This window comes from Rhizophagus irregularis, chromosome 10 (assembly GCF_026210795.1).
Source record: "Rhizophagus irregularis chromosome 10, complete sequence".
NCBI classification, from domain to species: Eukaryota; Fungi; Glomeromycota; class Glomeromycetes; order Glomerales; family Glomeraceae; genus Rhizophagus; species Rhizophagus irregularis.
The window spans coordinates 5,058,028-5,084,454 of NC_089438.1; the positions used below are offsets into that span (position 1 = coordinate 5,058,028).

Below are 26,427 nucleotides of genomic sequence, written 5' to 3' on the forward strand. Positions count from 1 at the left end.
AACAAATTATTCCGGCGCTTTTACATGTAAAATCGAAAAAAAACGCCGAAACTATCTGTTTCAGCGTTTTATATATAAAAACAAAAAGTAAAAAACGTTACAAAACGTTTTTTTACAATATTTAATAATAAAACTTCGGGTAACCCGAGTTACCTGAAGTGACCCGAATACTTTCGGGTCAAATGGGTCGGGTTGGGTCAGAACGGTTTACCCGACCTGACCTGACCTGAAAAAAAATTTCAGTTCGGGTTAACCAGGTAACCCGACCCGACCCGATCCGTGCGGAGCTCTACCTATAACCGCAGCCGATTGGGTTGTAAAGGAGATGCTTGTTAGTACTATACAAAATAAACGTAAGTTAATAATAACTTTATTTATACCTAGTTGGTTTATAGTAGAAATTAATTATTTCATTTTATTTATAATAGGCTATTATCTGAAAAAAAAAAATGAATTAGAAAATAATTTAAGAGTTCCACCACAAAATTCTCCAGCATTACAGGACCGTCCTCCACCATCTCCTCAAGCACAACAAGATCCTCCTTCTCCAGTTGAGCCTTCTGATGAACAAGTTCAGATTCGGCCTCCAGAACCACGTACTGATGAACAAGTTCAGGTCCGGCCTTCAGAACCACGTACTAATGAAAAAGTTCAAAGTAATCCTCCAAAAAGGGTCTGTAAACAACATGTAAGGGGAAGGCCAGAAATGACGTCATTTTATTTTCAGGATTTCGGACTCCCCCCCTCCCCAGTCATAAATCTATTTAAGGAAATTCGTGTAACTTGATCATGTGACCAATAAATTTTACTTGCGAACCGTAAAATTGATTTAATTTTATAATCAAATTTATTACTAACGATATATTAAACTCGGAACCATTAATTTATTAATAAATATTAGAGGCAAAAATAATAAAAATCAAATTTTCAAAAATTGTTTTATTTCAAAATTAATATGTAAAAATATAAAATCTTCAAACATTATGAAAAATTGACTTGAAACGTAAGATGATCTTGTTCCCAAGGTTGCGAACTCTTTGCTTTACCTTTTTCGCGTTTATTATCACCCCTATTACCTTTCGCAATTTTCTTTTCATTATCTATCTGACCAATAGATTGATCCGCACAATTTGTGTTGTAATTTCCTACTGGAGTCATAGGTTGCTCATCATCGTCTTGCCTACTCAAAGATTGCCTATCGCTTTTCTCTTGCACTCCATTCTCTCTTCTACCCGAAGATTGACCATCATTTTTTTCTTGCACTAATCGTACTTTTTTATTTGAATGCATATTATTCATATGTTTTTTTAAAAACGCTTTTGTTGGGAAATATTTTCCACACTTTTGACACACAAGTTCAAGATACAATTCGTGGGATATGCTTGGACAATGTTCATCATAACCAGAAAGCCGATCATTGAAATATTCCAACGTATGTAATAGATTAAGAAAGTGTTTATCTTGCCCTTGTACAATAGGAGGAAGAAATCCATTACTTAGTGATAAAAGTTCAAAGGCATCAGGAGCTCGTGGTGGTTTGCAACAACTCCTATCCTCACATTTGCGCAAATCAAGCGAGTATTTACAAACTTGCGAATGGCGATCAACCCAGTCCCATGTTCCCTCTTCAATATTCGAAAACATAGTATTATCATGCCTTTCAACATATGTAGCTACGACTGGTTGATCATTGATATAATCACGATTCCAAAGCTCACAAAGGCGTTCACCGGCATGTTTAAAGTTTTTTCGTCCGAGTTCTTCATCAATAACAGATGTTTGCCCATTCACATTGCCAATATGTTTTCCATAACTAAAGGCATCCAACACAATACCTGCTAACTTGCCAGATAATGATGCCATGCTTCTTTCTACGGGATTATATGCTGATTATCCTGGCGCATGTGTTCGCACGGTAAGGTAGTCTAGATCAAGTTTCTTAAAAATCAATGAATATTTCAAAATATTTGCAAGAAACCGAGGATTTTCATCTGGTCCGCCATCAGTTAATAAACACCAAATTGGTTTTACTGCTCCCTCATGATGTGTAAATTCGTGATAAGATTCATCCTTCGTAATTGACATTAAATCTATCATGTGTGTCTCACATGATGTACCCAAAAAATACTCCGGACGAATAAAAATTCGCATCTTGCCAGAATGTAAAGACTCGTTTGTATTACTGGGATTAATTAACAGATAGACAGATGGTATCAACTTATGCTTAGATGACGTTGGAAAATCGTGATCTGGGACAGATACAGGTTCGTTTGATGTCTGTATAGTCTTAAACGTTCTTCCAACTGCAGCAATACCTAATGGAACCTAATAATAATATATTAAAAACAATAAATTAAAAAAAAAAGAGTAAAAAAAGTAATTGACCTTAGCTTTATCGTCTTGTGAAATCAGGACAACATCTTGCGAAAAGGCCGAAGCGAATAATTTTACACCTTTTACTGAGTCGTCGGGCTGGATGTGGGTCTCGCTACCGCTCCACCCACCTCGGCCTCACGGCCTCGCAGTACCTCCTTCCCCCCTACGGGGGATCAGTCACCATCTGTCATTAACATCAGTCATATAACAATATACTAAAAAAGGATAAAATAAGGGAAAAGAGAGGAAAATACGATAGAATCAGAGGGGTATGACAGATATGACGGATATGACAGATATTTCAGAAAAATCGGGAGAGGGGAATCCCCAGAAAAAAGTTTTGATTTTACCCCCCAGATCTGTCATTCTGTCATAGTTCTGTCATATAATCAGGATTCCGTCTAATAATCTGTTGGAAGCAGTGAGATAGCAAACCAGATAAGTTAGCAGGTAAGCCCCTAGAAGGTCTATAAAGCCAGTAAGACCAACCCCGTCCCGCCCCCGTCAGAAAAAATAAGTAATTGAACAATGGGTATACCATAAGTAACCTATAAGGACAGATAATATGTATACCCCGCACGCAGTATCAGTAATCCCCGAACTTGTAAGCCATATCCTGGAACACATTCCAAGTAGCAATTTTGGGCCACATCTTTTAGAAGTCAGCCCAATCTGGAGAGCTGAAGCTGAACGAGTACTCTGGAAGCGGCATAAAAAAGCCGAGGAGGCATACGACAGGGCAGTAGAAAAGAAGGAAAAAGCAAATGATGCTCTTGGCCAATCATTGGAGGAGGAGGGTACCCTCCGTGAACTTGAATGGAAGGCGTATCAAAAGGCTTGTAAAGAGTTAACGGACATTAGAAAAAAGCTAACTATAGTAAAAGGAGCTCTTGAGCGGTTTGGATTTCAGATATATGTAGTTTGAAAAAGGGAAAGGAAAGATTTAGAGCAGTCGTAAAGGTTCATGGTTTATAGTTTTTTTTACCCCTAGAAGATAACCAGATATAACCGGAGGACCGCAGAATCGCAGGACCATAGGACTACAGGAGGGTAAATTGGTAGGAGTGCAGATCTTTGGAAAAATATTCGGCAATTGAAGATTAGGTAACTATAAATTAGTACTCGATTTGATAGAACAAAAAATGACTGCCCAAACTAGCACTCAAGCTCAAGTTATCCCCAAGTTCGGTGAACAGAAGAAGGCTTTTAGTATTGATGAGCTTAAACGGCTCATTAACGCTGCAAAGAATATGAGGGATCTCAATCAAGCTAAAGGTTATCTTTGCAGTTACTTTATCCCCTGTTCCAACCCACATGGAGTCTTCATGTGGCGATCAGAAATCAAAAACCTCGAGCACATCCCTGATAAAAATATTAATAAACTTATCCGTCCAATTACCAAAGTCTTTTACACACAATCTGAACAGGGTCCTTCACAAAAGGTTGAATTTAATATCAACAAATGGTTTATGATCGAATATAGTACTGTATGTGTAGCTACCTGTGACCCTCAAAAATCCCGTATCTTTAAACTAGGTGGCCAACTTTATCTCAATATCTTTCCAGGATTCCTCCATATCCTGCGTCCGATATCCACTTTTGAATCTACAACCCACCTCGCGGTTAAATTTATCTTCTCCCACATTCAGGATATCTGGTGTTCAGGCGATTGGAATCTTACTGAGTATATCATAAAGTGGTTGGCCGGTGTGGCAGCTGGAAGGAAAATGTATTCAATTCTCTACCTGAAATCCGGATAGGGTTGGGGTAAGAGTATTATAACAGATTTCATTCAACGTAGTGTCTTAGGTACTCAACTTGTTTATAAGACCAGCGATCCTCAAACGATTCTTGGAAGTTTCAATGGGCAATTACAGGGTAAGATTCTTCTCCTCCTCGAGGAAATGCCTACAGAAAAAAGCCAGTGGAATAATCTGTATCGATCGTTGAAGGATAAGGTAACAGGTGACATAATGGAAATCCATGAAAAATACAAGACGCCAACACATTACAAAAACTTTATATCCACCATTGTACTCACTAATGAAAATGCTCTCAGAGTGGAGAATGACGATAGGCGCACAGTGTTCTTGGATGTGTCACCATCCCGCAAGGGAGACCTCAACTACTTTAAGAAACTCAGTGACGCTATGAAATACCCAGGCGCCAGTGAGGCATTCTATGCTTACTTGAGAGCCATTGCAGACGCTTACCTAGACTTCAATGGGAATCCACCACCTATGACAACATCTAAGCAGGATCACATCATATCGACTCTTCCACCCCTATTTCAATTCATAAAGGACACTTACCTCATAGTAAAAAATCATATAACCGACCTACCTGTTCAAGAATTTTATAGGGTATATACTTCATACTGTGAAACTCACCATTATCAAAGATAAACGCTTCTAGAATCCTATCAAATGAGTTGAGTATAAATAGTAATCGGACTTATATAAATAAAAAGTTAACCCGAGTATATAGCATATCCAGGGAGGATCTTTACAAGAAATACCTCGGCAAAAAATGGATCCATGAAACAGATGAAATCAATATAGAAGGAATAGATATAGAAACTCCTGAGAAGCCCGCATCTGATCCAAATGCCTTGGAGAAGTTCTTGGCAAATATATATAATCCAGCTAGTAAATCGCAAGTAGATCAAGAGGAAGTGGAGCTAGTTGTTGAGAAACCTGTTGAAGAAAAGCCTACTGAAGAGAAACCAGTTTCCAAAAAGACTCCACCACCAGTACCACTTAAGCCCGATTGCTTGAAGGTAAAACCCGCACCTGTCATCAATGAGGATCCTATTCCTGAGGAATCTCCAGCTCCTATAGAGTCAGATACTGATAAACCTATAGATAGCTTCTCAGACTGTTATCTATCTGATGAGTAACCTGATCAAGAAAATGAGCCGCCTGCTGAGGAACCTGCATTTAAAGCTGATGATGACTACGACGTTTTAGATGACTTGCTATCTGACTCAGATTTTACAACTGTGAACCCAGCTCCTGAACAACAACCCGAGTCTCCCGCAGAATTTTCTGCATCTGTCACTAAGCCTGACCCAGAACTGGCTCCTGAAGAGCAACCTATCCCAGAACCCGACACAGAACTAGAAGTTGACTGGGACCCTGAACCAAAGGAAGGTACTCGAGCACACTGGGCTTGGCATGAAAGGCACCGATGGGATCGTAAGCCATAGGTCAAGAATTCAAAGGACCAGGTCTTCAATGATCTCTACAATACAGGTAAGGATTTATGGGCTAAGTACCAAGACGTGTCAGACGACTATGACTGGGAAATACTCGCGTTTGAAGTAGAGGAATGTCCCACAACACGTATTGAAAACGAGTACCAGTATTACCTTAGGAAGGTAGTAGACCGCTTCAAGGACTGGATCGAATATAATGGAAACTTACCTAAAACACCTAGCCGTAAAGAACTCTCAGATCTAATAAGAGTATACAAGGAGGATCGTGATGCCGAGATTATCCCTACCACCTCTGGTTATGAAACTATGAAGATGAATAAGGGTAAGGCACGAGAAATCCCAGAGGAACGTCCAAAACTGATATGGAACGTGAATGGGAAGCCGCCAATGGAATTGTCGACGACTGGGATGAAGAGGATCTTGATCGTGTATGCAGCAAGATTGACTCCTTTTAATAAGATAAGCACTTCTTAGTTATCTTATATTTTTTGTATAAAAAACCTATATTACAACTGAACACAATTCATAAATACATCAAATGGTTTATTCAGAGATTGTCCGTGCTTTACCTACAAGACCGGATATCAAAGAATTACAGTATTCAGGCGCAAGATTTTCCAGAGGAGCAATAGCAAGACTTGGACAGCGACTCCAATCCCGGTATCTGACACATAAATTTCAGATTCTGCTCCCCTATGAAAACTGGAAACCCGGTGGATGGACATCAGGAAACCAACCAGCCAGCCTCTTCTCACTCTTGGACCACTACGACGAAGCACAACTACCGGATGATGCAGACCCTGATTATTTTGAACGATTCATAATTTATGTGAGAGATGCCCCACCGGTTGCAGGGGGTTGCAACGGGGAGCTAAATGATTGCCTGTATGAACGCCTGAAATATATCTACGGCACATTCTCTAAAATGCCAAAGTCAATCGAAAAGCCCGAGTATATCAAAAAGGCATTAGGTCTCAATCGTGATGCTCCAGTTCCAGTCTCATATATGGATAAGGTTGAACAACTTGCAGGAAGCCTTGCATTTAATATTGTAGGGGATTCCACTCGAATTTCTAAGAGCAAATCTGACAGACGTGCAACACTTATCCTGTCTGAAGGCCACTACTCTCTTGCACTGAATCCCGGAAGACTCCACCCTAGCAAATTAGATAGAAAACAAAAGTCTCCCTTTGTTTATCGTGAAGATGGGGTTAATAATGTAGTAACAATATACAATGGTAAGACAGTTAAGTCTCTTAAAGTTGGACAGTTTCAGAAAGGTAAGAACTCTGATAGTTACTCCTTCATCCCTATCGAGAAGAATTGTAAAACTGGAATATATGAAACACTTGAGGAAACATACCAGAGGATCCATGAAGAGCGGGATTCCTTCCTACAGGCTACAAAGAAGTTCGGTCTAGGAATCGACTTATCTTACCACAACTGGTCGTACAAGAGAACTGCACTCTGGCTTTTTGAACGGTTTAGTGTAGGGGTTCCAGCCAATGATCCTCTTGACCCAGTCGAAGCAGAGTGGATAAGTGATGCAATGATGGGAGGTCTTATCTGGGCAGACAATGAATGGAAGGGTTATGGAAGGCAATACGACGTGACAAGTTTGTATCCAAGTATTCAGCAATCAAATGCAAACTTTCCAATCCGACAAGGTAAGTTTCAAATACTCAAAGACTTTGTAGACCATAGAGGTTATGCTTTGTATGGATTATTTCGTGCTAGCTCCCAGGGAGCGCCCAAGGGCAAGGTAAGTGGTAATGACATTCTCTTCCGACAGAATAAGAGGGAAGTCTATACATTCATTGACTTACAACGAGCAAAGAAACTTGGTCTCGATATACAGTTAATCCAGGATGGAAAGCCAAATGCCTTGATATATGACAGTGAAGCAAGAATTCCTGGGACTGTAATATTTGGTGAGTATGTCCACTTTCTCTTCAATATAAAGAACCAGGGTGGCGTGGCCGGTCGTGTTGCAAAGAGAGTTCTCAATACACTATGGGGAGCACTCTGCCAGAGAAAACGCAATTACAAGACACTTACCACAGATTAAACAGATCCATTCGAGTTTCCAGAAGGCCACACACTTGACTCCATCGTACCAGTAGGATCTGACCAGTGGCGATTCCAGTTCACAAACCCAGGTAGTCCCTTCAAGGGTGAGTATCCTAGGATCGCTCCATTCTTATTAGCACATGGACGGAAGACGACTTCAGAGTTATTAGAACCATATAAGGATAAAGTACGACGCATCCATACAGATGGATTTATTCTAGAGGAACAGCCGAGTAGTCCTACACTTATCACTTGTCCAGAAAATGCATCCAAAGCATTGAAAGCTCTCAAGTTTGAAACCGCAGGATACTGCCATGTGAAAAATGCAAACAAGGTTATCTGGACATGATTGCCAAGAATGCGGTTGGATTTACAGTAGGTATATATATTTTTTCTTGCTTGAATGTAAAGTCAATTTGAAGATTCCTATTTATTACAAAGTACAAAAAAGTATAAGGAATCATGTCAACATATACCGAATTAGCAAGCATTATTAACAGCACTGACAGCATTAGTGATAAAGTTATTTATGATGCATCACACAATCAGTTCACCATTGTCTCTGATGAAACTGTCCTCAAGATTATCCGTGCATTGAAAGACACTATAGTAGTCGCATTAGTATCTGGGTTTAGCAAAACCAGCTACCTTGTCCAGGATCATGTGAAGTATATCAAGAGAATCCAGACAGCAAAGTCTCCTGTATCATATGTGAAGTTCGTGGCCAGAAAACTCTTCCCAGATAATGCAACATATACTGCTAAGATAGCAAAGATTCGTGAATCATACAAGAATAAACAAGCTCTTTTAGACAAACTTGAGGCCCTCTTCGAGTTGTATTATAATGTAACTAAGGACTCATTAACAGGTCCCCCAAAGCGAGCTGTCACTATGAATGAGGCTGAGAAAACCTTAGCAGAACTTCTTGCATAAGCGGCTCCTGTACGAATTTAGTTTATATTTTTTATCCATTTGTAATGGGCATACAGTAATTGAAGATGGCTATAGTATAAGTAACATAACATCATGTTGGACCGATTACCAGTAGAAATAGTCGAACGCATTGTTGCAAAGATCCCAGATACTGACCTTATTGCAGCGAGTAAAGTAGATAGTGTGTGGTGGCAGGAGGTTCGTCAAGAAGCATATAAGAGATGGAAAAATTATGCTACTACAATTGGGCATGTCCAAGCTCTTGGAAAGCCGTTTGAAAAAGGGAATATTGACTGGATATCATTTGAAGATGTAAACGACTTCTATAAAAGATGGATAGACCGCCTCACCGAGGATCAGCTTTATATTATGGAGAAAATGCTTAGGAATGGGATGGTCGTGGACCCCCAAGAGAAGGAAACCATAGAGCATGCATTAAGTGAACATAGATGGGGAGGCGACCCTTGGGGACTGAACTGGGAGTGGAACGAATGGACTCAACAGGAGTAGTTTATTTATCGGGTATCCTCATATTTCTTGACAAGGACTGATGACCATGTAACCTTATCATCAGGTATCCTTGCATTTTTCGATAAGGACTGATGACCATGTAATCTTATCATCAGGTATTCTTGTATTTTTTGATAAGGACTGATGACCGTGTCACTTGGTTATTATAAATTGAAGAAAACTATTAGGTATGTAGACACGTACAGAAAAAAGACATGTCTTACCCTTATATAGCTAACCCTATAACTGGACGTCCAATTATTATCGGTGGAGATACCTTTAATCGAATAGTTATGGAATCCCATGATTATATTGATGGAAGGCTTGTCCGTAGACAAACTGCACCTCCACCTGAAGAGCAACCTGTATATTTAAATACAGATACAGGACGTTATGTTCGACGTGGTACTAGAACATATTATAGACTGATTGATAGTGATTATGAGGTAGTATAGGCTTACTACCTTGTCCATTATGAAGAAGAGGCGCTTATAGAGGAAATCATCAATGAAACACGCTATAATGAGGAAAATCTTGATGGGCAGCGGTTAACTTTCAATGATATACAACAAATCAGGACTGCTATTCAGGCTGACCAAGATGAATATGATGATTTTATCTTACAGCAGGATATGACTGATATGACAACTATCGGTCCTTCCGGTCGTCCACGAACTTTGGAGGACCATACTCCGAGACTTGCAGAGCTTAATATTGAGTTGTGTAGGGAATGTCTCATGCCTGTAAGCCCAAGTGACTTAACGGACAAGTTGTGCAAGGACTGCTCCGAATAGTTACTTAATTTTGAATAATTCTTTTTTACATAAAGAAAGATAGCCATGTCAACATCAATCGTAATAAACCAGTGTCAAAACTGTGGAGTATTCTCTGCAAAAGCAGCATATAGAGGATTATCCAGCGTGTTGTATAGACAGATTATAAAGAAGATTGGTGACGAGAGTGAACCTTTACAAGCCTTGGGACTTGCCAGGGATAAGTTGGTCCAGATTATTCGTCGGGAAAGTAATGTGGACTTTACACAATTGTTTACACAAAGACTGGATATGAAAATTATGGATGGAGAGCCATATGAAGATATTAGGAAGTGGCTTCTCGAACAGCTTATAGCCATAGGTTGTGACAGTGGAGAAATTGCTTTATATCAATTTCTAAGGGATACATATCCAGATGGTATCGACGAGCCTTTCACTACATTCTATGAGAACTATGCAAATCATATAAGTAATCCAATGACTAAGAACTTTGCTTCTCGTGCTTTAGGAGCAATAGGGTTGAAAGCTAAGATGTTAAGGATTGACTTTGAAGGCCGTAAAAAAAGTGCTATGATTCTTAGAGCTTCTGCAGTCGAATTACTTGATATTCTCACAAGATACTATTAATCCCTACTTGTAATGCTCGACGGTCCATGTGGCTTTTAGAAAAGATTTGTAGAAGGACTTCAATACCTTCTATTATTTGTTTATTATCCAGAGGGCGACTAGACTTCAGGGCTTCATATCGGGAGAATAACTCCTTCACATTCTCAGTTTTCAGAGTTTCAGTCTTTGCAGTCCTACCCTGTACTTTTGCTAAGAAATCCTGAAAGTCAGCTCCTAGGGTCTTACCAGAGAGTCCATAAGCTTCCTGAAAGACATATTTAATCCAGGTATCTGCATTCTTGGCTAAGACACCAGGTACAAGTAAATGTTGACATTCTTTAGGAGATGGAAATACCCGAGCAAATTCAATCAAGTGTCCACTTTTTTTTGCTTCAAATACAGCTTTCTGACCATAGGGACTAAACTTGGATCGAACTGTGATTGAACTGGGTTCAGACTGAGATTGAACTGGGTTCAAACTTGGATCAAACTGAGATTGAACTGAGATCGAACTAGGATTGAACTGAGATTACTCTGTGATCGAACTGAGACTAGTATCCCATCTTACTCGAATGGACAGTGGATCACTTTTGGACCGTCTAAGATCAAACACTACAAATTCACGTTGCAGAGTAAGATCATCAATTACTGGTGCTAATGACTCTGATTCTTCTGTATATAGGCGGATGATTCTCTTGGTATCTGTAAGGCTTCCATGACCTCCATGCAGTGAGATGTAGTTAACATTTTCTCGAATAGCCTTAGGAATGGCAAAGAATCTTTGGGCTACATAAATACATGAAATATTTTTGTGTCGTCCATGTGTAAAGTAACCAGTGATGAGATCCTGGATTTTTTTAGGTGCATCCATCAGATCCTCGAAGATTACCACAGTAGCTTGAGTAGGGTTAAAGGAGTCAATCTCTGGAATCTCACTATGGGTTACTGCAGTGAATGGGATCTTCTCCTCTTCAAAAAAATCATGTACAACTGCCCACTTCGGCTCGTCAAGATATCTGCCAACTAAAAGTACTGCATCACATAGTACATACCGATTACCATCCTCCTTTGCTTTCTTGTCACCCATTAACAAATTAATGATCATAGTTGTCTTACCTGAGTCTGAGCTACCTGCTACAGCTAATCAAAAGGGCCATGATGGAGCAAACTCATTGCCTTGTCTTGAGTCGGTCGTGTACTCGTCCAAATTGTATACATAAAGATCCATTTGAATTTTATTCTAACTTAGTTTAAATACTATGTCGACATCAACACCAATTCCAGTTTATACTCCTTCAGAACCTACTGGACCGCCTCCTGCACACTTGACCAATGAAAAAAAATGATGATGAATTAGTTAGAATACTTAAGGCTCATGCAAATTTATTGACTACCAGGGGTCGTTTAACTGTTGATTCAGAGATACAGGAGGCAAATAATCAAATCAAACATATTATTAATATATTAATGTATCGCTGTAAAGCAAAACATGAAGAACTTGGTATTACAAAAGATTTGTTAGTTTTTGCACAAGGTAAGATAAATGCATTTGATGAAACGTTTACTAATTTAGAACGTCAATTAGTTATTATACGTGCTGCCAATAATAATTTCATAGAAAAAAACCATAACCTGCAAAGAGATTATGATACTATGGTAGAGCTTCGTCGACGGGCTATAGGTGAACGTAATCAGGCATGACATGAACGTAATGTATTACAAGCAGATTATACTCAAGCAGTAAGGGATCGTAATGAGGCTCAAAATGCTGTGAATCGTGGTAATATCCTTCTAAATCATTGGCGGCTGAGGGCTACTCGGACTGGAGGACAACTTGTATTGGTTAATGTGCAACTTGGACAGGTTAATGCACAGCTAGCACATGCTAATAATAGGGTGCGTTTTGGGATTCAGACATTAGGGAGACTTAGGAATAGACTTTTCCAACAGATAGCTGCTCTTAGAATTCAGGTACAATGGTTTCGAATTAGACAATTGAACCCTCCTCCACCTCTTTTAAACAATCCACTAGAGACGATATAGCTACCACTGCGATAGGATTGCCGATTTTTGAGGGGTAAAGCTACTGATGATATTGATACATTTGTTAGGCTTTATATGGGTTATCTTGATACTATTAATCTTAACCCATACGCTGCTGGAGGGCCGCCAGAGTCTTGGAAAAGAGCTATGGGTATACTTAGAAGCTGCATGGCTGGTGAAGCGGCTGAATGGTTTGATCGAGAAATTACAGGAAAAAATTGGGAACTTTCTGGTATTACTTCAAGAGGTGGAGCTAATTTAGCTGCTTTTGTAGCATTAGTAATACCAGAAGGTGCAGGAGGACCAAATGCAGGTACCTATGTAAATGGGTCTGAAGCAGATGTTCATGCTACAGATGTAGCTAATGCATTAGTAACTATTAGAGCAGCATTTATTCCTACCCATGATTTAATAGGTGGAGATAAAGCTTGGGGAAGAGCTGGTGCTCGTCCGACAGATAGAGCTGCTCCAGCTACTGCAGATGCTGGTGTTGCTGCTAATAATAATCGTTCTATAGTTTTTCCAGGTATTAAACCTAACCAGGCGCTTTATTGGCTTAGAACACAATTCCCAACTATTTTAGATGAAAAGAAACGTATCCGTTTTAACAGTCTTTATCAGGAAAATGAGCCAGTTGATGCATTTTATAGAACTGTAAAGAGAGCTGGAAAATTACTAAAACTAACTGATGATCTTATTATCGACCAGTTCTTTAGAGGTCTTTCGGCTGATAATATTTTTGAAGCAGAAAGGTTTAGTAATCTTAATCCTGATGACTTGGTTAAACATCTGAGAAATTTAGAACGGAGAAGAGCTGAAATGCGCTTGGGGTTACAAGATAGAAATCGACGACTTCAAGCAGATTACAGTGATGTAACTCAACCTCCGTTAGGAAAACAGGAACCTGTCGTACTGACATCAAAGTCATCTGGGGTTACTCAAGAACAATTACAAGAGTTACTTAAGGCTCAAGCTGAGGAACTTACCAAGAATTTTCAGGTGCAATTTAAACAATTACAGGCTCGGCCAGTTCGTAATCCACCAGTCTATAGACAGCAGATTAAACCTGTTCGACCAAAACCACAGAGACGTGTTGTTCAGGATCCTCAGGATCCTGATTGGGATGATGGTTATGTAGATCATGATGTTGGTGATGACCCTGATGCTCCTGAATGGACTTTGGATGATCATCAACATGCTATTGATCTTATTATGGGATATAAATGTGGGACGTCTAAAATACTTACAAAACAACTTCAGAAGGCTAAAGATAGACGTGATGATCTGGATTTGGCCCGAGCAATGAGAAACCTCGATCTTAATGATGATGCTATGGACATTGATACTGCGAGTTTTGGTGAAAAGGTAGAATTGAGAGAAAAAAATGGTGATGTCTATATGGTTCGTGTTGGGTCAAAAAAAAAGTAGGTTCGAGTATCTCAAAACTTCTTAAGTCGTCCCCAAATAAGGCAGCAGTTAGCTCTTCTAGTGTGCCATTGAAAGGCAAAGCAATCCCTGTTAAGATTCCTGTGAAAGTTACTGGTAGTAAGTCTACACCTGCAAAAGCTGTTACTAAGAATGACTTATTAAGCCTGTTAAGGTCTGCAGACTTTAGGAAATTACTCCGTGAGATTCTTCAGGAGGAGTTATTGTCTGCTAGAAAAGTTACAGAGATTCCGGAGGACCTAGTTGAGGAGGAACAAGAAGAGGATATCAGGGTAGACGATTCTATGGATATTGACATAGCTCGTTTAGAGAATACTAAAGATCTTTTAGCACTGGATGGGGAGGTTAATGGAATAGCAATTCAGTGTTTAGCAGACACTTGTGCTAATGCGTCTTTTATTCAGAGAGAAGCTGCTGAGGAATTAGGTTGAATATCGACAAGAGTATTACATACAACATATCTGGTGCAGGGAACGGTAGGACATTCGGCATGGTAAAGAGAGTGTCAATCAAACTTACCCCTGATTATGCTATCATTGAGGATCTTGCAGTTTTAGATGGATACAAGCATAGGGAGATTGGGTTAAGCCGAATGTGTCTGAAACGTTACAATTATGATGTTCATGAATCACGTGAACATATAGCCTTTACCTGTGATGGGAAGAATGTTTTTATCCTGATAGTTCCTGATGCTAATCGAGGGGATAAAAAATAAGACCCTTTAATTCTTCTATTTTTTTTTATTCCCAAAATTTGCGAATTAAGTCAGGGACATCCTCCTTCAACCGGTCAGCAGGTTCCCAAGTAGCCTCAGTGTTTGGATAGCGCTCCCACTTAACCAAATACTGGTCTTGACCTTTTCTAATGCGATGCCGAAGTATCTGCTCAGGAACAAATCTTTTAGGTTGTCCTCTTATCACAGAGTCAGGTGGAGGCTTTTCATTAATAGGAACTACTTGCAATTCCTTTCGGGTATATGCACATCTGGATACACCTAATCGACCATGTGGTCCATTAAGGAGATATGTAGGAGGCTGTTCGGGTGAGAGTATCATTTTTTTGATTACACGAATGTTTGGGTTCCATCTTATATCTCCTGTACAGAATTTTCCGTGAAGTTTGTTACCAAGTACAGAAATAGGTTCATCTAACTTGACTCTGACACGTGCTCCTTCAGAGAGGAGATCCGTCTTTTTTGACACTTTGGGTGACCCTGTCGGAATGTCTGGGGGATTTCTCTGCCAGAGTTCATTTACTTTACTCACTATATTATGGAAATCTTCTGACCATTCCACGGATGTCACCCCGGTTTTCAACTCCTGTGCTACCATTCGTTTAAGAAGGGGTTCTTGGATGGCTTGGATAGCTCTTTCAGCATAAGATTGCTGTTTATGCCTTCCTGGCTCTCCGAACCTCATCATTACCCCTAGGCTGTTCAGGAAAAAATCACGTACCTGATTATTGGTGAATTCTGATCCGGAGTCAGTTTCCAGTCGGTGTGTTGGAGGCTTGATACGATTTCTTCTGTATATTTTAACAAATCCATTGAGAACCCTATTTGCAGTTTTATCCTTTAGGAGTTTTGCGTCGACTCTCTTTCCTGCAACTTCCACCACTACGAGAAAATAGTGGAATCCTTTGGGGTCAACTGGCATCTCTGCAAGATCTGCCTGATGTGTTGCATTTGGTTTCCATACAATTACCTTTGGGCGTTCTGTTGACTTTTCCTTTAGGGGCTTTTTGTATAGGTTGTAGTGCTCTTCACCTTTTAGAATTCGTGCTGATACTCCGGAGAGATTGTAGTACTTATAGTAATTCTCTAAGTGTGACATATTACGACAAATTAAAGGAATGGTTTTAGACTTCAAATCTTAAAATGACACGTTTTTACTGCCTAAAGTGCAAGAAAGAAACTGAGACGGCTAGTGAAATACAAGATATGACTACAAATGGGCGTTACCGGCTGCATGGTGACTGCACAATTTGTGGTATGCATAAGAATACTTTTACTGGAATAGACTGGGTGATCAAGAAGAAGACTAAGGAGAAGAAAAAGAAACCGCTGCTAAGAGACAGCAGACGGCTTACAATCGGCAATGCAAAAAACTTGGACAGAAAATCTTAGATTCTGATGACGCGTGTAAACAGTGTATTGATAAATGCCTTAAGGAGGCAAAAAAGAGGAAGACGGATTAGTACTGTCTTCTAAACTTATCTGGATATGCTCTATTCTCAATACCCATTGTTCAATTACTTATTTTTTCTGACGGAGGCGGGACGGGGTTGGTCTTACTGGCTTTATAGACCTTCTAGGGGCTTACCTGCTAACTTATCTGGTTTGCTATCTCACTGCTTCCAACAGATTATTAGACGGAATCCTGATTATATGACAGAACTATGACAGAATGACAGATCTGGGGGTAAAATCAAAACTTTTTTCTGGGGATTCCCCTCTCCCGATTTTTCTGAAATATCTGTCATATCCGTCATATCTGTCATACCCCTCTGATTCTATCGTATTTTCCTCTCTTTTCCCTTATTTTATCCTTTTTTAGTATATTGTTATATGACTGATGTTAATGACAGATGGTGACTGATCCCCCGTAGGGGGAAGGAGGTACTGCGAGGCCGTGAGGCCGAGGTGGGTGGAGCGGTAGCGAGACCCACATCCAGCCCAACGACACTGATGCTAAACAATAATGCTCATCCACATGTTCACTCATTTCATTTCTTCCAACAGCTGCCAGTCGTATTTGCGCAGGATGATGATGCCGATTAGCTTCTGTTGTTCCTAGATGACGAGGTTGAATATAATTTTTCACTGTAGACTTCGACATATAAATATTATAATCTTCCTCCATTTTTTCGCGAAGATGCTTAATTGTGCGTACTTTGATTACTTCTTTGCGTCGTTTGGGATCTGCAGCACCAAACTCAATGCTGCTATGCATTTTTTCCAGAAGATCGGGATTATTTATTAAATATGATGGATGACCTGGAGCATCATATATTTCTACAATATTCTCCTTATCTAATTTTTGTCGCTTCCTTTCTCGAGCTCGATTTTGAGCTGCTGCATTGCCTTTTAGACTTTTAATCTTACTTTCCTCTACCATTATAGTCCCTTCAAGTTTTTTAATTTTTGAGGAAAATTGTGTATGAAGTGCTGATGATGTGGCTGTTCGTAGTAGGTTATTATATTCGTACAATTCAGTCTTTGCTTGATTAATAATAGCATCTGACCTTTTTTAAGCCACTGCATTAATTGAAAATTGAGTATCATTAGGAATATTGGGAGGATTAGGTGATGTTGGAGGTGATATTGAATGTTCAACTATAGTCTTTTTTCGTGAAAAATTGAAAGAGGAAGGTTGAATAGGAGTCTTTAATAGTTCAGAAATAAGACTATGAATATCATTCTTATTTTTAGTTTGGATTTCTCGCCAACTACTTTGTGCTTGTTGCTGAAGCTCCCTCTTGCTTGGTGCAGTATTTTGACTTTTTACCATTTCAGAAAATGCAAAAGCATTCACATATTGTTCATAAAGGTTTCGTGGCTTTGAAACAAGAAAATTCCTGGAATACTTTTGTTCTCGAAAATAGGTTTGTTTCATTAATATAGAAAAAAAAGGATAGGAAGACAAACATGGTTAAAATAAAATGGACGAAAATTTTTTTTTCGCGGAATTCAAAGTTCAATAAATTTGAAAAGGCGCAGTACGTGAAATACTTAAAATGAAATTTTGTGTAATGTCATCATGCGATGACCCCTCTCATGATACGCCTAAAATGGGATTTGTGTAATATCATCGTGCGATGACCCCCCCTCCCCCCTCTATGAAATGACGTCATTTCTGGCCTCCCCTAAATGACAAAGAAAATCAAAATAATGTTCCCAAAAAAAGAGGAAGAAAAGCAAAATCAAGTAAATAAATAAACTTGATCTCGGAGATGACAATTTCTTCGTTCTTGTATAAAACGAATCATACATAGTTTTTAATTAGTTCAATAAATCTTGTTATGATAAACTATTGGTTAATTCATCTTCTCATACACTATATCAGTATTCGAGGACCCCAGAAAATACTTATATAGGTAAGGTCCCAAAAATATTTTTTATTAGTAGCTCTAAGCATAGGTTTTTACTATGGTCGCCAAGCATTGTTGATATCTAACTTTAAAAATTATATAAAAATAAGCAAATCAATCTTCTAACCTAATTAAATTTTTATTATAACACATAATTTATAAAATATATTTATTAATTAATATATTTTATTAAATCCAATTTTAAATATGTTGTGAAGCTAAACTAAACATAATATACAAGTAGATTAACAATATTCAATTAATAAAGTTAATAAACAGTAAAAGAAAAATTCGAAATTAATACTATTACAAAAAATGTAAATTTCTCCATAAGTATTATATTTACACCCATAAAAATTAATATGCAGGTAGTTTCGACCTTGCTGAACAATTTTCAATTAATTTAGAAAGTCGATTTCATTTGACCAAAGAGGTGTAATTACGCTCTGAAGTTGTAAACGGAGAAACGAAAAATTCGGAAGTTAGTACCGTTATGAAAAATGCACTTTTCTCCATAAGTATTATACCCACACTCATGAAAATTAATATATAAGTAGTTTCGACCTTGCTGAACAATTTTCAATTAATTTAGAAAGTCGATTTCATTTGACCAAAAAGGTGTAATTACGCTCTGAAGTTGTAAACGGAGAAATGAAAAATTCGGAAGTTAGTACTGTTATGAAAAATGCACTTTTCTCCATAAGTATTATACCCACACTCATGAAAATTAATATATAAGTAGTTCCGACCTTGCTGAACAACTTTCAATTAATTTAGAAAGTCGATTTCATTTGACTGAAGTGGTGTAATTACGCTCTGAAGTTATAAACGAAAAAGTGAAAAATTTAAAAGTTATTACCGTTAAAAAAAATATGCTTTTCTATATAAATATCATACTTAGCCTTAAAATACAAGTAGATTTAACTTGCTGAACAAACTTACTTAAACATAAAAGATAATTTGATATAACCAAAGTGGTGAGTAGTGAAATTATATTTTAAAGTAAAACATATTTATAGTAATTTTATTTAACAAAATAAACATGTATAATATAGTAATTTTATATTAAAAATAATACACTGAGTTTAATAAAAATTAAAAAGATACTATTGACAGATAATTAATAAAACATTGAAAAAAAAAATGAAATTTCATCAAAAAAAAAATTTTTGTTTATGTATTTATATAAAATTGTGAAATGTAATACAAAATTAACACTCACCGTTAGTGAAAATAAAATAAAAATTAATTATAAATTCAATATATAATATTTTAAAAAATTATATAAATATGAAAAATAAGCAACTAAAAACTCTTAGTATTTTAAAATAATACCAAAAATATGCAATTTAATTATCTTACATAGTATAAAATTTTCTTAAAATTAAGCATTATAAAATTCTTACATCATAAAACTTTACTATGTTGGCTAAGCACCTTGGTACCTTACATATATAAGCATTTTCCGGGGTCCTGGTATATCTCTAACATTTGGTTTAAGATCAGCTTGCCATACTGTCTTATGTTTTAGAGATTTATGTGAACGTGCAGGATCATGAACTCTTTTTACAAATTGAATATCACACCATCTTCCTCTATAATCTCCTTGTATATAAGCAAACCATTCATTATCTGTTTGGAGAGCTCTTCTTTTTCATGGAGTATATTGATTGTAATTACCAGGTCCTGCTAACCATTTTGCTAGTTCATCAATTGATAAATTAGGAGTTTTCTCTGCAGGAGCTGGGATAACTTCAGGTATGAGTTCCTGGAGTTGCTCCGGTTGTGGTTGCAATTGTACAATCTCAGGTGTGGGATCCTGAGGTTTAGCTGTAGGCTTGCATAGAAACTTTCTATTTTGATGCTCACAAAGCTTTTGTGGAGTTGCAAAAGCCTTTCCACATCTATCACAAGTTCGATTACTTGTTGCCATACTGGTTGTGTACTAATAACCTAAAAATTTTTTTCTTCAATTAATAAATTCTAAAATGTTTCCCATCTTATTACTATCAAAATCGGTATGAAAATAGGCTTCGTCAAAGAATCATAGCAATTTATGATTAGGGTTAAATTTTGGTTAGACTTCATTGTCCCAGAATTTTTCGTATTGCAGGGGAAGCTTTACAATATGTCTAGTTGACTACCTGCTATATATTTTTTTGGTTAGACCTCGGTCGGATTTTTGGTTAGACTTTTGGTTAGACCTGTTGTCCCAGATTTTTTCGTATTGCAGAAAAAGCTTTACAATATGTCTAGTTGCCTTCCTGCTATACATTTTTTGGTTAGACCTGGGTTGGATTTTTGGTTAGACTTTACTGTCCCAGATTTTTTTGTATAGGAGGAAAAGCTTTACAATATGTCTAGTTGCTTTCCTGTTAAAAATTTTTGGTTAGAGCATGAATGGCTTAAATCATCGAATGAATCCATTTTAGAGTATCATAAAAATAGTATGCCACAATGGATTGCTGAATTGTGCCATCGATATTACAGACACTTTGTGTCCTTCATACCTTTGGCACTTATAAAGGCAATCTGATATAGCATAAAATTATGATACCCTGGAATGGATCTATGCGTGGCATTAATGCCTAGGAATATATGATTTTAATCTTATCTACAACGCTTGGGGAGTTCTTTTTAGCTATCAAGTAATAACATATTGGGAATCAAAGTTAGATGGTCTGGGGATAGAAAAACAGGTATAGTGTTATCATATTAGAAATCAAGGCTAGGTGGTCTGAGGTACACTAAATTATAGTTAGACCTATGTGATAGCTGCTGTCCCAGAACCCCCAAGTTTGTCCTACTTTATGATTTATAGTTGATTTTTCAATTGAGAAATCAACGCAGTAAAACACTAACGATTTTCTTATTATTAATTGATTTGTTTTTTTTAATTATGATTTATAGTTGATTTGTCAATTGAGAAATCAACACAGTAGGATGCTAATGATTTTCTTATTATTAATTGATTTGATTTTTTAAATTTATAAATAGGATGATATGACAATATTGAACCCGCTTCAATTTTTTAAAACGAATATTGAGTGAATATCAAAATGACAAATAATAGCAATAATAAAAAAAATAATAAAAAAAATAACAAATAAAAGCAACAGAGGTTTCAAGAAGAAATACTGGATGAAGGATCTAATTGTCAACAGGGAAGAATGGAAGAAGAAAGTAACCCAAATGAGACGAGTGATAAGACCAATAAGTCGACTAGCAAATCGTCACCTACTAATTCAAATAAATAAAAGCAGCAAAGGTTTCAAAAAGAAACACTGAGCGAAGAATCTAATCGTCAACAGGAAAGAATAGAAGAAGAAAGTAATTTGAATAAGATGAGTGACAAGACCAATAAGTCAACTAGCAAATCATCATCAAATAAACAAAAGCAGCAAAGGTTTCAAGAAGAAATACCAAGTGAAGGATCTAAGCGTCAATGGGAAAAAATGGAAGAAAAAAGTGATCTGAATGAGACGAGTGACAAAACCAATAAGTTGACTAGGCCACAAAAAATTTAATAGCGAAGGACAATAAATAAAATCGATTCTTCAGGTTATGTTTAAACATATTACAAAGGAATCTGGCTATTGGAGACAAAACAAATCAGCACCCATCAAGTCAAACAAATAAAAGCAGCAAAGGTTTTAAGAAGAAACACTGAGCGAAAGATCTAATCGTCAACGGAAAAAAATAAAAGAAGAAAGTGATCCAAATGAGACAAGTGACAAGACCAATAAGTTGACTAGCAAATTGGCACCCATCAAGTCGATCCTCAAATCTGCAAAGTTGACTAAGCTGACTCAAGAAGAGTCTGACGATAAGGTTATAGAAATTGAACCACTAAATATTCCTAAAGGTAATTGAATTTTGAAAAATTGCTGATTGACATGTATGATAATTAATAATTTTTATAGATCAACAAGAGATGTTATCAGAAATGAAAAAATGATATGAGAATATTCGAATTCCACAAAAATTCGTATTAGTGGTTAAAGATGATCAAGGTAATGAAAAGATGATTGATAATGACGATACTGATTTAGAAATAGGTACAATTTTGACTTCATTCATATAGTATCTATTTTGTAATGCTGTAACAGTTAATCCTGTTAAAAGATAAACTGTATTAAATAATAAGTCTATATAACATTTAATTCCAATAAATCAAAGACCATTTTATAATTAAAAAAGCAAGAAAAAAAATTATAAGCACTATAGTATAAAAACAAAGAAACTTACATGCGAATTTTTTTGTCTATCTGTTCACGTTCAGTGATTGTAAATTGTAATTTATTAAAGAAAAACATTTCTAAAGTCAAGGTAAATATGTATAAACTGACAAAATACAAGTGTTAAATGAAAATTTAATGAGTTTTATAATAAAAAAGTTTTTTATTTAAAACTTATATATCTAATAAAGACGTAAGGAGACGTGAAAAATGGAGATTAAAGTTGGGATCATCTTACCACACTACCCTCAACTATATGTTTATAGTAACACAGGTGACATACTATTATGCAGGTGACAAATAGAGATCAGATTACAAAAAATTTCTAAGTCGCTGAGATAAATATAAATAACGCAAGTGCGGATGTCACGTATATGGTGACGGTTAGGCATCACATCTTTTCGAGGTGGTGTGGTAAGATCATTCCAAAAGTTGTAGTACAAAAATATTAAAATAAAACCATCGTTCAATACAGATTAACCATAAAAGGTAAAGCAAATATCAAAATCACGTAATTATAATTATGTGATATATGACATCTGTGCAAAAATTGCCAGTGTTGGTGAGGTAGTTTTTTAATTGCTGAGGCAGAACACATATCACCAGGATGTAATGCAAAGTAGTATAGCATAACAAACATGCTTATTATCACATGCTGATCATTTGCCGATCATAATATATATGATATCACATTAACTTTGAAGCATTATTTCAAACCATAAATGTGTAAAAAAATCACATTAAATTATTTTATTTAATAGTTTAAAGTATTAACAGTTTAATATAAAAATTTTGTGCCAAAATAAAATGTAATGCCAAAGTTAGCTTTAGGCCAAATTTTTCAATTAATTAATATATGCCGATCATCTCCTAATTAGATATTGAAGCTTCAGGCGAAGCTACAGAAGTTTGGGCGAAACTTGAAACTTTATAAGTTATAGACTAATGTCTTAAATTAATGGCTGAAGTAACACAACATAAGTTTAGATAATACAAAATTTATGGCCAAATTAATATTTGTAATTATTAATACTAATAATATTACTATTTAATTTAGTACAAAATTTTAAAATGCAATGACTTCTCCAATATGGATCTGATGGCAATGATTTCACTACCATTCGAATCCTCTCACTGAGACCAATCTAATAGTATATAATTCATTAGAATATGTTCACTGGATCTCAAGATTATAAAATTTGAATTTTCATTTTATTTGTTAATTATAAAAATTTACATGTATTAATTTCTGTTAATATTGATCAATTTTACCCTCAAAATTGTCAAATCAAACATCATTTCAGCTTTATGTATTGAAAAGATGATTAATAAATGATCGGCAAATGATCGGCAATAATGTGACAATATGAGGGATGCTAAGTAGCATATATTTAGTGATGATCGTTAAGTAAATAATACATTGGTTAAAAATTGCTAGCCCGATATGGGCAAATCTTATATAAAATGCTTTATTAAACAACTGCAAGGAAACACTATTTTTTTAGTTGCCGAGGTGGGACACCGTGTTACCAAGGTGCAGTAAAATATGGCGCAGTATTACGCGCTTCCTGATCCTTTTAAAACTTCAGCAATTACATAATCAGTATCATCTACCAGGATGAAACCCAGAGAGATAGTTTTTACCCGTGCTATTTTTTTTTTGCCTATAGTATCAAAAATTCTAAACATTTTTCGGGCTCTTTCCATTCTTTTTTTATGTTTTTGTATAGACTAATAGTGGAGTGAAAGTAATGTTGCACAGACCCTTACAAATTGTAATATCATGTAATTTACTGATACAGCAAAGATTCTTCACGTGAGATATTACAATACAAGCAAAAAATTAATGACAGACATCACATTTCAAATATATCAATACTTTATTTAACGAACAAAAGTTATATCTAATTATTCTTGTGAAACATTCCGCAGTCATAAATCGTAACTATTCTTTCTTGGTAATCATGAGTTTGTGATTGAATTACAAACCTAGTACATTCATCATTATGCTCAACACTAATTAAAACGATGTCATGAGTATCATAAGGAATATTCAGATCGTCGTGACTATTTGGAAGAAAATTAACAATACATATCTCCATATGGAAATAATCAGAATATACCCAAGCATGCTCAAACGCTTCTTTGAACTTCTTCTCCGATGTTACACCACATTTGAGTGAGTAGGCAGTTAAATTTTGATCACCATCAGTTATAATTAGGTAACTACCACCAGATTTTAACTCCATCAAGCACATCATTTCCGGTTTCGGTAATAAACCATTAAAGATACTAAAAAGTGATGCTTGCATAGCCCTTTCTCTTGGACCATGTTTATTTTTAGCCCTTTTATCAGTAATTGTGCGAGGATCAATTAACTTTAGTCCAAGTTCTAATAAATCAACGGGATCACTTGGTACTTCGTCTCTGGATAGTCTTTTTGATGATGTAGGAAAAGTGGCATTAATACAAACACGTAATATAATACAGCTTGTAAACCCAACTTTATTTATGTCCATGATGTAAAGAATTCCGATGTCCAATAACTTATTATCTATATCATCGAGGTTCGTTAAATCACCTAATTCCATGCTCCAATGATCTTTCTGATAATCTGTGAGTTCGCGAAGATATTCCTTTTCATTGTCATCCATTTCTTCTATTTCATCTTTCAACTTAGTATGAGTCACATTCATGTACCTTTCAAGGTTTCCTTGCAAAACTCTTGTCCACTTATCAAGGGTTGGCCGAAAATCATAAAAAAACTTCAATAAAATCATGAAAGATGCCGGGTGTCCACAAGATTCTTCTATAATCTTGGTTCTCAAATCAAGTAAAACACCATTTTTATCTAAGTTTGATTGATATAGATTGAAGAGCTCGCCCATCTCTTGAATGCTGAACATTGGCATTTGTTTGAATAAGGCCTTGTTGAAAGGCGAAATAAGTTTGTCACTGTCACTTTTCTTCAAATCCACAAGCTTAAAGGTGCCCACAGCAACATAATGTATATTCATCGCATTTGAAATTTCTCGGAAGAAATCTTTAGCCACCTCACAAAGCTCTGGGTTTGTGAAGATATATTGGAATTCATCGATAAGGATGTATAAAGGATCCTTTAGATTGTAGATATGTGCAAAAGTTTTTGTTTCATCAAGCGTTTCCTTAAAGAGCATAAATGACATGTAATCGTAAAACCCTGTTCGCACGTTGGTTAATATGGATCCTTTTACACCTGCCATCGTGAGATGCGCAAAATCTAGGCTTTTACCAATAAATGACGTCCTGAGATGGAACAGAAAAGTCGACTTTCCGCTTTGATAAGGACCATGAATAACAAACGATTGTCCATTCAATAAAATAGATTCCACTTCTTGAAAGAAATTTCTAGAAATCATCAATGAACCCGAAAGTGGTTGTAATGGGCCATCTGTCGTTATGATATTATTCTCTCGTGGTTTTTTCCTAGCTAATAAAAACGGAAATGATAAAGTTAAGAAATAAATAAGACAATCAGTATAGGTTTAAAGTATTAACAATTGTATAGCAAAGCAAAAATGAAACACGGTTATAAAAATCAAGCCAGATTACGCGTTCGCTCGCGTTGACTAATTTATTACGGCTCACTTACCACTGGGTTGCTCTACGATAACGCGAATGTGTTTTTTGGGCGGTTCGACGATAAGAAGCAGGAAAGAAAAGCACAAGAATAAGTACGTATTCGGTATTATTGGCGAATATGACGCGCAAGAAAAGAAGGAAAAAAAAATGGTATGACTCACCAGTAACGGGAACGTCAACAATAACTCGAATATTATTTCCTACAACGTTTTGAAATGTATTTCTAACCGTATCGGCTGGATCATCTAATTTTTCGTTTAAGTAGGGTTCAATAGCAGTTTCTTTGTTCCTAAGTATATTCGAAGCAACATTGGTTCTCCATAGAATTAGTTCGTCGGCATCAGCATTAACAAAATAATTTGGCTTCCCCTCCTTGATAACTTTTTTAAGGTCATCAAGATCGTTACCCAATCCTATAGTAATTTTGAAAATAGAACGATTTTCACGAACGATACACCAAAGATTAATAAGCGTTCGAAAAAAAAAAAAAACTCTCTCCTGCATA

At 36.5% G+C, this 26,427-nt stretch overlaps 8 protein-coding genes across 8 annotated transcripts; 6 read left to right on the forward strand and 2 right to left on the reverse strand.

Annotated features, from left to right (window-relative positions):
- Positions 1-325: 325 nt before the first annotated feature.
- On the forward strand, positions 326-787 carry OCT59_002511 (uncharacterized protein; the record flags this gene model as incomplete). The annotated part of the gene is made up of 2 exons (XM_066144561.1): positions 326-353; positions 429-787. 2 exons carry the CDS (start codon positions 326-328, stop codon positions 785-787), a joined length of 387 nt encoding a protein of 128 aa, XP_065995715.1.
- A 2,154-nt stretch (positions 788-2,941) lies between these two features.
- Positions 2,942-3,301, forward strand: OCT59_002512 (uncharacterized protein; the record flags this gene model as incomplete). Its single annotated transcript, XM_066144562.1, has 1 exon — positions 2,942-3,301. One exon carries the CDS (start codon positions 2,942-2,944, stop codon positions 3,299-3,301), a length of 360 nt encoding a protein of 119 aa, XP_065995716.1.
- Positions 3,302-6,131: 2,830 nt separating this feature from the next.
- Positions 6,132-8,012, forward strand: OCT59_002513 (uncharacterized protein; the record flags this gene model as incomplete). The annotated part of the gene is made up of 2 exons (XM_066144563.1): positions 6,132-7,524; positions 7,666-8,012. The coding sequence occupies 2 exons, from the start codon at positions 6,132-6,134 to the stop codon at positions 8,010-8,012; spliced, it is 1,740 nt and encodes a 579-aa protein (XP_065995717.1).
- Positions 8,013-8,125: 113 nt separating this feature from the next.
- OCT59_002514 (uncharacterized protein) lies at positions 8,126-8,596 on the forward strand (the record flags this gene model as incomplete). The annotated part of the gene is made up of 1 exon (XM_066144564.1): positions 8,126-8,596. One exon carries the CDS (start codon positions 8,126-8,128, stop codon positions 8,594-8,596), a length of 471 nt encoding a protein of 156 aa, XP_065995718.1.
- A 93-nt stretch (positions 8,597-8,689) lies between these two features.
- On the forward strand, positions 8,690-9,106 carry OCT59_002515 (uncharacterized protein; the record flags this gene model as incomplete). The annotated part of the gene is made up of 1 exon (XM_066144565.1): positions 8,690-9,106. One exon carries the CDS (start codon positions 8,690-8,692, stop codon positions 9,104-9,106), a length of 417 nt encoding a protein of 138 aa, XP_065995719.1.
- An 8,116-nt stretch (positions 9,107-17,222) lies between these two features.
- OCT59_002516 (uncharacterized protein) lies at positions 17,223-17,588 on the reverse strand (the record flags this gene model as incomplete). The annotated part of the gene is made up of 1 exon (XM_066144566.1): positions 17,223-17,588. One exon carries the CDS (start codon positions 17,586-17,588, stop codon positions 17,223-17,225), a length of 366 nt encoding a protein of 121 aa, XP_065995720.1.
- Positions 17,589-21,407: 3,819 nt separating this feature from the next.
- Positions 21,408-22,147, forward strand: OCT59_002517 (uncharacterized protein; the record flags this gene model as incomplete). Its single annotated transcript, XM_066144568.1, has 3 exons — positions 21,408-21,549; positions 21,770-21,928; positions 22,059-22,147. 3 exons carry the CDS (start codon positions 21,408-21,410, stop codon positions 22,145-22,147), a joined length of 390 nt encoding a protein of 129 aa, XP_065995721.1.
- A 2,058-nt stretch (positions 22,148-24,205) lies between these two features.
- Positions 24,206-26,426, reverse strand: OCT59_002518 (uncharacterized protein; the record flags this gene model as incomplete). Its single annotated transcript, XM_025322997.2, has 3 exons — positions 24,206-25,770; positions 25,933-25,944; positions 26,084-26,426. The coding sequence occupies 3 exons, from the start codon at positions 26,424-26,426 to the stop codon at positions 24,206-24,208; spliced, it is 1,920 nt and encodes a 639-aa protein (XP_025164798.2).
- Position 26,427: the final 1 nt, after the last annotated feature.